At 39.0% G+C, this 11,689-nt stretch overlaps 1 protein-coding gene across 1 annotated transcript in view; it reads right to left on the bottom strand.

Annotated features, from left to right (window-relative positions):
• Nucleotides 1-11,689, bottom strand: part of GYS2 (glycogen synthase 2) — a 79,517-nt gene that overhangs the window by 66,638 nt on the left and 1,190 nt on the right. The window contains exons 2-3 of the mRNA XM_006155074.3: nt 4,139-4,320; nt 1-111 (exon numbers count right to left, since the gene is read on the bottom strand). The exon at nt 1-111 is cut by the window's left edge and continues 75 nt beyond it. Of these exons, the coding sequence (XP_006155136.1) occupies nt 1-111; nt 4,139-4,320 (293 nt within the window). The remainder of the gene's footprint in view (nt 112-4,138; nt 4,321-11,689) is intronic.

Below are 11,689 nucleotides of genomic sequence, written 5' to 3'. Positions count from 1 at the left end.
CCAGGCCTCCCAGAGGTCTCCCTTCCACCTGTCCAGATTCCAAGCTGAATAGCCTATGTCAAAGAGCACCACGTAAGGACTCCCTTCTATCAGCCACCTTCCAAAATGCACCTGTCACAGAAAGAACACAGAATCATGTCATCGCATTAAGTACCACAAGAGAGAAAAATGCATGTGAGCTTAGAGGTAAAAAGACTTTATTTAGAACTCGACAGCATGCTGCATAGCAAACAGTAGCGGTAACACATAGCACTTCGTGGTTGAGCTTGAAGTTAGACGGGACTTGCATTCCTGTATCTAGAACTCCACATTTTTTTTTTTTTGAGAGGTTTTCGCTATAGGGTGCATGCACTTGCCAGACAGACAGAGACAGACAGAGAGACAGAAAGTGAGAAATCACCCCCCAGGGGGGATGGCCACGCCGCAATCCCTTCTCCTCCATTCTCCTCTCGGGATCTTGGGTACGCATGCACACGCACCCAGCTTAAGTTTTAAGCCACCGGGTCCAGGACGCGAACTGCGGTGGACTACGTGGGAGTCCAGCGACATAGCCATTACGCTAACTGCTGGTCCCTAGAACTCCACATTTTTATTCTTCGTAAATTGTGTCATTTAAAAAACCATGTTCTGGGACCTGCAGATAGCATAATGGTTATGTCGCTCGACTCCCATGTAGTCAACTGCATTCAAATCCCAGATCTGGCAGCTTTAAACTCATGCCGGGCATGTGTGTCTGCATGCTCAAGATCCCAAGAGGAAAGCGGGGAAGAGATTGTGCCCCCTGGGGGTAATTTCTCACTTTTTTTTTTTTTCTGTCCTTCTGGAGAGCACATGCATCCTATAGCAAAAACTCTCAATAAAAGAAAAAACAAAAACAAACAAAAAAAGCCTGTTCATTCTGTCACTTTGATCTGAGGGATACAGGGCTTAACATCATAGTCTCTGCTTTAATTTATTTGTTTTTTGAATGGTTTCTTATTTACATTTAGTCATTGTACGTTTTTATAATGTACAATATAGGCTTTTTTTTTTTTGAGAGGTTTTTGCTATAGGGCGCATGTGCTCTCCAGAAAGACAGAGAGAGACAGAGAGGCAGAAAGAGATAAAACACCCCCCAGGGAGGATGGTCATGCCACAATCCCTTCTCCTCCATTCTCCTCTCGGGATCTTGGGCACACATGCACCTGCGCCTGGTGTGAGTTTAAGCCACCGGGTCCAGGACTTGAACCACGGTCGACTACATGGGAGTCCAGCGACATAGCCATTATGCTAACTGCTGGTCTCAACAATATAATTTTTCAAAGTATGCACTCAGCGCATGTCAATGAAGTCAAAGATATTACTATCTATATTATTTTCAACAGAGAACTTTACATTTTTGAATAGGTTCATTTTTTTTTACGTAGTCACTTGTATATCCCAGTTTTAACTTCCCTTTTGGTCTCTTCATGTGTAATTTCATGATCTTTTGTCTTGATTATTATTTTATGTTAATTATCTTATTTCATAATATGCACCCTTATAAACCACTTCAGATCTCTTCTGGACCTCACCGTAGATTAAGAGCCTCTCTTATTACGTACCTAGGCATCTCCAGAAAACTGACTTTGTCCCTGTTGCTTACCTATGGATGCTTATCACAACACCCAAGGCTCAATTTTGCAGTGCTTGGAAGCCCAGTTGGATCACTATTTCCTTTCATGGGACTCAGGCATGTATGATAATGCCTCTCCCCTCTCCATGCCCTGGCCAACTTTGAAAGATCCTTGTCACATGCCAGCTGCTTCCATTGAAATTTAGTTTATTATGCCACTCTTTTCTTGAGAATGACTTTTCCCGAGCCCCAAACAACTTTTCAGCAGTTTTCTGTTTGAGACATTCATTGATTCATGTAGTTAGTCAACAAATATTTACTAATCGCCTAAAACATGACACGTATTTCTGTGAGGCGAACTCGGAGAGAAGACTTGGAACTACCAACACTGAGGGCAATCTAGCTTGTCCTGACTTCCAGTCAATGTTGGGGGAAACATGGAAACATTTTTACATCAGAAATCTGTGGAGAATTTTCAGGTCACTCAGTTCTATTGGACTTTTCATCTCTCTTCCTTCACAAGAGCTTCTAACATCTCATTTTCCTTTCTCTTGTAGTAAGACATGCACCCTCCTACATTCACCTCACATTCTCTATGCTCTCTTCAGTATGAAATATTTTCTTACTGCTATATGGGATTTCAAATTCCTTTGTAAGTTACACATTCTGCTCCTTAAACTTTGCATGCACCTCCTAGACTCCACCACTCACACCAACATCTTTTTTGTTCACACAGACATCTTAAGTAGGAGCTTCTCATTTTTTCAACACCAGAAACTGTATTCCTGAAATGAATAAAAAACATTACTGTTTTAAAACTCTACTGACACTTTTTAAGCCTTATATTTTGTGTATAAAAACATCTTTGAAACTGTACTTAGCAAAGTCACCAAAAAATAGGGAAAGTCACCAATGCCCTGAATATTGCCAAACCCAGTCAACCTGCTTTAACCCTTTGTTGACTTAATCCCTCCTTGGTACTTGACATCTTCATTCTTGTGGCTGTAACAAAGGACCACAAAACTAGTGGCTTAAAACAACACAAATTTATCATCTTTCAGCTATGGAGATCAACATCCCAAAATAAGTCTAACCGGCTAAAACCAACAGGTCAGTAGTACTGCATTCCATTTATAGTTTCCACAGTAGAATCTGTTTCTTACCTTTGCTGCTCCTAGAGACCTCCTCTTCTGTCTTCAAAGTACATCACTTCACCCTCTGCATTGTCACAGCAATGTCATAACTCTCTAACCTTAGTTCTCTTGCTTTCCTCTTTTTTTTTTTTTTTGAGAGATTTTTGCTACAGGGTATGTGCTCTCACCAGAGAGACAGAGAAATAGAAAGCGAGAAATTGCCCCCAGGGAGAATGGCCACATCACAATCCCTTCTCTTCCATTCTCCCCTTGGAATCTTGGGTACACATGCACACACATCCAGCGTGAGTTTTAAGCCACTGGGTCTGGGACTCAAACTATGGTTGATTATGTGGGAGTCCAGCGACATAACCATTACACTATCTGCTGATCCCCTGCTGCCTTACTCTTACAAGGACCCTTGTGCTCACCCAGATAATTGAGAATTCTTTTCCCATCTCATATCTTTGACCTAATCACATCTTCACACCTACAAACCCCCTTTGGATTATATAACATATTAGGAGGATTAAGATTTTGACATCTTGGGGCTGTCAGGTGGTGGTTAAGGGCACTGGATTCCCACACGATCAACTACGGTTCGAGTCCTGGACCCTGGCAGCTTGCTTTCTCATCTTCCTTCTCTCTCTCTGGTCAAATTTAAATGAATAAATAAATTAATAAAATAAAGGTAAATTTTTAAAAATTCTTTAAAAAGAGAGACTTAGACATTTTTGGTTCATCATTAGCATTGCTTCTACATTTGCAGTCTCCATCTTTTTCTTTTAGAGAGAGAGATTTTTGCTATAGGGCGTTTGTGCTTGCTGGAGAGACAGAAAGTGAGAAATCACCCTCTGGGAGTGATAACCAATCTCAATCTCTTCTCCTCCATTTTTGTCTTGGAATTTGGGGCATGCATACACATGCTTCTGATGAGAGTTCTAAGCTGTCAGATCCAGGACTTGAACCGTAGTCAACTACGTGGGAATCCAGTAACATAACCCTTTCACCATCTGCTGGTCCCTCTGCCTTCTTTTACTGTAGATGCTCTATGATGTGGACATTCCCAAAGGTTTGGCTCAAAACTTTTGCTCTTAGTCTATAAGCTTCCAATGAATAGAGACCTATGATCAACTATTATTTGGGTATAAATGACTTCTTCAAAAACATCTCTGCTCGTACCTTCTGCTGAGCTCTAAACACATCATTCCACAAGACTTTTCACCTTGGTTTTCTCCAGGTGTTTCAAATACAAACTACTTCATACTGTGTTCACTTTCATTCTCACAAATCTGCTCTTCTTCCCTAAGGAGGTGGGTGATTCCCCCTGTGAGTTCATGCACATCGCAGCCTGTTATGCTGTAACAGTCTACTGAGAGTGGCCGAGGGAACCGCAGTCAGTGTCCGTTACCTGGCAGCCGTGCTTATTCATCGTGTCCACTGCTTTTCGGACAGCATCATTCACAGGCTCACACTGTTCCACCTGCGTCTTCATATTGTGCTCAAAATAGGGTCCTATCAGAAAATAATTGTCTCCCCATTCATCTGAGGTTGTTTTGGCCTTTGTCTGAATCACAGTATAGATGCCTCCGACTGTTAAAAAAAAAAACAAAAAAAGCTTTATTATCATTCAGGTTAGTAATTCATTATTTTATTTAAGTGATCAAAGGTTGGAAATGACTTTTAATTTTTTAAGTTAGCATAAGAATCCACCAAGCATAGGGTTTATTTAACTTTCTTTCTTTCTTTTTTAGATTTTTGCCATAGGGCACATGTATTCGCTGAAGAGAAATGGAGAGAGACAGAAACAGAGAAAGAGGAAAAGTGAGAACTACCCTCTCCCCCGGGGGGTGGGGAGGTGAATGGCCATGCTGCAATCCTTTCACCTCTGTCCTCCTCTCAGGATTTTGGGCACTCATGCACATGTACTTGATGTGTTTTTCAAGCTGTAGGGTCCAGAATTCGAACCATGGAGTTGGTCATGTGGGATAAAGCACCTTAATCTCTATGTCACCTGCTGGCCCAATTTAACTTTTGAAAGGAATGTTTAATGTATTGTTGAGACACTAACAAATGATTACTAGTTGGTTCAAGCCTGTGCATATTTTAAAGTCCATTTTAAATGCACCAAAAGGTGCATGTGAGAGAGAAGCAGGTTGGCAGCAGCAGGGTACAAACATTTGAAGAAAACCTGAAGTGAGATTAGAAGAAAGCAGTACTAGGTTAGAAGCACCATTCATGCCGAAATGTCAACTTTAGGTCAAATAGCTGTGGTCGCCTTACATGTCCTGAGCAACACTAGTCAACTTTCACTCCTTCTAGACTGGTCTAAGAAGTGGCTAGAGTTTGTCCAAGTCACAGCTGCTGTTGCTTTCAATTTTGAGCAAACCCCAACCAAAGACCTATTCCCTTCTGAGGCATCAGGAAAGGCACCTGCTGCCAATGGGAAAGCGTTGATAGATTTTGATGGAAAGAGTTGATAGATTTTGATGGAAGATTCTTGGCCCAACTTTTATATCAAATTCAATGGCACAAATAGAAATTTTTTTATTATTATTTTATTCCACTTTATTTATTTTAATTTGACTAGAGAGAGACAAAATGAGAGAGAGAAAGAGTGGGAAAGTGAGAAAGCAAGCCACCAGGTCCAGGACTCGAACCATGGTCAGTCATGTGGGAGTCCAGCGGCCTGAACCACCACACCACCTGCTAGCCCTAGTGGCACAAATAGAAATTTTAATACTCGTTTGGTATTTCTTCCTGCCTAGAATCATCATTTCATTTCCCCCCTCTAGCATTGTTACTATCACTAATAAAACACAAAACCAGAAAATATGTATATTCTTAGAAAATATGCATACCCTTAGGTCCAGCATGTTCTCATCAGAAAATTGTCCTGGGGAAAAAGTAGAGTCCCAAATGATATGTGGATAGGATATTTATTAAAGCATTATAATGAGTCTGTACGAAATCATTGTCCGTAAGAAGTTGTCTTGGGACAAGCAAAAGGCATAATGGTTACGTCACTGGACTTTCATGTAGTCAACTGTGGTTCAAGTCCCAGACCTGGTGGCTTAAAACTCTTGCAGATGCTTGTGTGTGCCTGCCCAAAATCCTGAGAGGAGACTGGAGGAGAAGGGATTGCTGTGTGGCCATCCCCCCAGGGGGTGATTTCTCACTTTCTGTCTCTCTATCTCTCTCTTTCTCTCCATCAAGGACAAGCACTCTGTAGCAAAAATCTCTGTCTAAAAAAACAAATATTGTCTTTAAGGAAAGGATTTTTCACTGTACCAAACAGGAAATTTAAACTGTCACTTGAGCAGAGAGTATGATAATAAGGACATTATCAAACACAGGTCAGATGGCAGGAATAAGGACAGCTTAGGACACGTGCAGAAGATAATGCAAAACTTGGAAATAGAAGCTTCTAGACTGGGCCAGAACAGATATGATTCACTTAATCATTCCACAATGAAACTAAGTCTACAAAACTTGGTGTCAACATCAACTATATACAAATATTTTCGCAAATTCTAGAAAATCTTATGAATCATCAAAATTGCTTGTTAAATGTAGAGAAACAGTTTGCAAGGGCACTTAAAAAAAAGAAATGTCTTAAAATGTGAGAGTCACATCTTACAGGCTCACTTACACACACACAGCATACTTACATACATAGAAGCTTTATTCGAAACTACTATCCACAAAAATTCAGAACTTTTTATAATTTCTCTTCTATATACTTCTTTCCTTTATCTCCATCTTATCAAGGGGACTATGCTATAGGATTGCGATGACACACATTTACAAAATGCCTTGCTTACATTTTTATTAATATGAATTCTTTTATTTACAATTGTGTATCTTACCCACAAATCTTAGAACTTCCGTGGTAGCATGCTAGAGAATATTTCTAAAGACCCATCAGTATTTGCTCCTACAAACACTTACTTAGGATCTTGCTGTCTACAATCTGTGGGCTCTGAAGTCAGACTGCCTAGGTGGAATCCAATGCCTGATGCTGGATCTACTATGTAACCTCTCTGTGTGTAGGTTTCCCATCTATAAAAAAAGATAATGATTTCATCTATCTGTAATGGAGCTGTGGAAAATAAAAGACATACTCATTGTGTATCACTTAGAAAAAATGTTTACCCTTTAGGAAACATTCTGCAAATGCTATTTCTTCATAAAATCTATTGATGAAATGAGAAAGTTGAATCACTCATTACCATGTTGGCTTTTACGTTGAGTGATTCTGTGACTGATTTTTAAACCCAAGAGCAAAAAGAGGGGAAAAAAAAAAAAGATACAGATCAGGGTTACTTCAGTTATGTAACCACAGTAATTACAGGTTGAGGCTTCTTTGTCTGGTGTGGATCTGTAGTGGAGGTGGCCATGGCATTCCAAGCCACACCACAGGAAACTCATGATCTGTGTAAAAGCAATCCTTGGTACAAACACAGCTTCAAGACAAATACAAGCTCCCCACTTCCTTTTCATCCAGGTTACCACGTGTAAGTTCCTCTTGTATAATTGGGGAAAATGTCCACGTGGTCAAAGTGGACAAAGTGTGAGTGTCACCTCCCATTGCCAAAACTACAGCAGCTTTGATTTGAGCCACTGGGAAAAACAAATGTTTGTTGACTATTGTCACAAGCAACATTTAATTGTTTTTCTACCAAACCTGATGCTTCATAGAATGATGTTCTAATTGTATAATGACTACCTGTGTTTCTGCAGCTGTATCTTATAACATGGGGGTCAGATTAATAGCAGGAAATTTGGAAATAGTCACATGAATTCTACATTCTGTAACCTTTAAGCATTTTAAAAATACCAAATATTGTCACAATTTTATTTAATATATAATGTATTATACAAAATATATAATTATAACATTATCATTACATAATATATAATGTTATCTATGTATTATATAGTATTTATAATACATTATATTCATACATACACTATTATATGTTTTTATATACGAGAACATGATAAAGAAAAGAGAAAGATCAATCCTTATTTGGGCTGGTGCCCATTTCCTGCTTTGGAATTGTGATTTGGCAGTGTTTCTAGGTAAAAACGGAGTTTTAACTACATTGCTATCTATGCTACAACTGATCTTTTTTCTCTCTTCGTATGAAAGGCCTGATACTTTGTCCTCATGCGAAAACTTCCATGTTGTTTCAGGAAATTGTAGATCAATAAAACACAAAGTACTTGTTTGAAAGTGAAGGTTAAGTTCAAATTCAACGACCTACATGATAGCAAAACAATAATTCACTGATGACACTGAATGTGAGCTTTTATAAATGGAGGAATAAAACTGTTCATTTGCTAATTTTAAAAACACCTGCTGGTGAACACACTTGGTTTGTACTTTAAATTTAAAAGCATCTTATGCCATTGCACTTAAGGGAGGCTATATTTGGTAGTTTAGGTGGATTAAATGCATTTTGACTTGTATCTTCAAATTATGATGGTTCATCCAGACATGAACCTCGTTGAAAGTCAAGGAGCATCTGCATTTAGAACTTCAGTGGCTTCCCATTCATTGTCCATAGATTGGAGACAAAACTTCTTCAAACTATTAATTTGTATCACATATTTTATAATCTAGTCCTTCAGATCTTTCACATCTTCTCTCATATTCCTCTCCTTTTTCCTCTAAGCTTCCTTCTGATCTTGGGGGAGAGCAGACTCTGCATCTTGGCATACACACCACTGTGTCTCGGCATATATAATTCCCTTCATAGAACGCTGATTTCTTTTTTGTGTTTTTGTTTTTTGTTTGTTTGTTTGTTTTTTTGTTTGTTTGTTTTGCTATAGGGTGCGTGCGCTCGCCAGACAAACAGAGAGAGACAGAGAGACAGAAAGTGAGAAATCACTTTCTGTCTTGTGGCCATGCCACAACCCCTTCTCCTCCATTCTCCTCTCGGGATCTTGAGCATGCATGCACACACGCCCGGCGTGAGTTTAAGCCACCGGGTCCAGGACTCAAACCGCCGTCGACTACGTGGGAGTCCAGTGACATAGCCATTACACTAACTGCTGGTCCCCTGATTTCTCATTATCACCTCCTTCATCATCTCTACCCAACAGCTATTCAGGCTTCAGGTGCAGCTCAAATATCTCTTAATTAGAAAGATAAGTCCCAAACCCCAAACTAGATTAGGAACTCCCTCTACCCCCGCCATAGTCTTAGAGCATTTCATTTCTCACCCTCACACTCATTACATTGTAGTATAATTGCATGTTCCATGTTTGTCTTCTTTTAAGTTTGAAAATTCTGGAAGAGAAGGAATCTGTTTTGTATTGTTAAACACCGTCTCCCTAAACTCTCATTGTCTGACACTTAATGGACTAGACTAGATGAATCTTTATTGAATAATTAAATGGATAATAATTTGAAACTGGTTTAATAAATAAAAGCAATGGATTTCAAGGTTAATATGAACAACTGGAAAAGATATTTTAAAGTCTGAGAGTTAACAGCCACTCATTAAACTGCGACTGTTTCATTCTTTATATTTTACACATTTCCATTGTTCACTGGCAACATTCTGGCAGTGGTGGCAAGGAATTTGTTTTTTCTCTAATAAATATTCTGTTTTCTTAAATAAGAATACATTTCCTGTCTCACAAAGCAGCATGAGATGGCTGAAACATGCTACATTCACTTTTTTCATGAGAAAACTGACAGTCAGAAATCCATGACCTTAGACTGCACGTGCTATGTTTTTTCATCTGTAGGACATCTCCTCAAACAATGAAGGCGACATGGTAGTAAAAAGGAGAAGTGGGTTGAAGGAGACCTAAATCTTAACTCTGCCATTTGTTTGATGATTTATTGTCCCTAGACGTCACTTCATCTGGGATATGGAGGAGTGGAATTCATGGTCTCCAAGATGCCTCGTATCCCTGTTATGGACTGTAGGGTGCTAAAACTTTGAAATCAATTGTAAATAGAAATGACAAGGACCATGTATGTTTCAGGGTGAACAGAATAACGTACCATCTATATAGAGATCTCTAGCAAAATCAGACTATATTAAGTAATAAAATAGTTACGTTGAAGATGATGTCAACTTGAATAAATTATACTGTGGATCCTTTTCAGCAAAAAAATTATCTTTCCCTTGCAAGGGAAACAATAGAAAATAAGTATCAAAGACAGTTGGGGCCAGCAGGTGCTGTGCTGGTTAGGGTGCTGGGCTACCACATGGCCATTTGCAGTTCAAGTCCTGAACCTGGCAGCTGGCTTTCTCTCTCTCTCTCTCTCTCTCGTCTCTCACTGGTGAGCATGTATGAACAATGGCAAATTAAAAATGATAATAATAAATAAAATTAAATAATTCTTTTTTTTTTTCAAAAGGCAACTTTGGGGTTGAAAAGGAAATAAATTCATTCCTTAATGCAAAAAGGAAATGAATTAGTGGAACATTTTCTATGTGCCAGGCACTGTTCCAGATCCTGAGATCAGGCATATGCTACCAGGATATAAGATCTATGGGATAATTTAGTTTTCACTACTGTGTTCTCAGCACCCAAAGAGACAATGCTCCATTACTACTTTTTAAATGAAGAGACAGGAAGGAAGAAGGGCCTCCATTCAAGGGTGGGAACTTGCAGAGGTCCTCTGGACTAATAACTGGGTAATAAAGAGTCAACCTTCCACCACCATTTTTCCCACCAATAAGCTACGTCCTTGACTTCCTGCCTACTCTGTAGATAAAACGTTTACTCCTGGGCACACATTGGAATTCATGTGTAATAGTGATGGCTCTGTTCCTAGGAACTCTGGGCATATGTAGAAACTCCATTGGAAAAATATGTGACTAGAAAAAGGATATTAGAAACAGGTGCTCATAAAATACTTCTCCTTACTGAGGTTGCCGGTCTCTGCTTTCTCCCCATTAAACTACAGAGAGGAAATTGTGCTTTGTTCTCTGATATGCATCCTCTCCACTTCCACATAGGCAGAATTGAATTTTAACTTTGATTTTATGAATTTTATGACACATACACGTGAGAACTTTGAACAGTTAGGATAAGGTGAAAATCCTCTAGTTTTAAGATTATGTTGCTCTGATTATTAGCCAAAAGCAAGAAGTAATGTATCACATTCATGTTACCTCAGATCCTTTAAATTACTACAATACCCATGTAATAATAAACACATGATAAAAACATGTACTATATCACATCATCTGTTATCATTTTAGATCCTTCAAATTACACAGTTATCATTGCCATGTACCTGTCAGTCACTTGGCCTCGTCCCTCATAATCTCACAGAACACAGCCTTCCAAACTATTACTTTTTCTTTGTTAATAGTCCCTCAGTAGTCTTCATACTTTTAAACTATGGAATATCATTTCACAAGGAACTGTTTTTATAATTTTGCAGTTGCCTCTATTATTAAAATAATAATAATAGAGGATTTGAATTGCAGTTCTGTATTGGAATCTTTCCCATCCAGCACAAATGAGGTTATAACTTATTAGAAATTATTTTAATTTTACTAATTTGACTTCCTTTATCATTTTATAATTTCTATGTATGCATAGCAGTGAAGAAAAGATTACTTTTTTATCCTGAATGAAAGCACAGTATTGGGCCTTCTGAGCAACTTCTAAATTTAAATTTAATTCCAGAATAATCTTGAATTATTAGAAACATTATTGTTCTATGTAACTACTTAAAGTATATAGAATTAAAGATTCTGGGACCAGCAGTTGGTGTAACGGCTATGTCGCTAGACTCCCCATGTAGTCGACCATGGTTTGAGTCCCGGACCTGGTGGCTTAAACTCATGCCAGGTGCTTGTGCGTGTGTGCCCAAGATCCTGAGAGGAGAAGGGAGGAGAAGGGAGGAGAAGGGATTGTGGTGTGGCCATCCCCCCTGAAGGGTGATTTCTCGCTTTCTGTCTCTGTCTCTCTCTGTCTGGCG

This window comes from Tupaia chinensis, unplaced genomic scaffold (genome assembly GCF_000334495.1).
Source record: "Tupaia chinensis unplaced genomic scaffold, TupChi_1.0 Scaffold000434_1, whole genome shotgun sequence".
Taxonomy (NCBI): domain Eukaryota; kingdom Metazoa; phylum Chordata; class Mammalia; order Scandentia; family Tupaiidae; genus Tupaia; species Tupaia belangeri.
The sequence above is the reverse complement of the archived record's forward strand: the minus strand, read 5'-3'. Positions and strand labels throughout refer to the sequence as shown.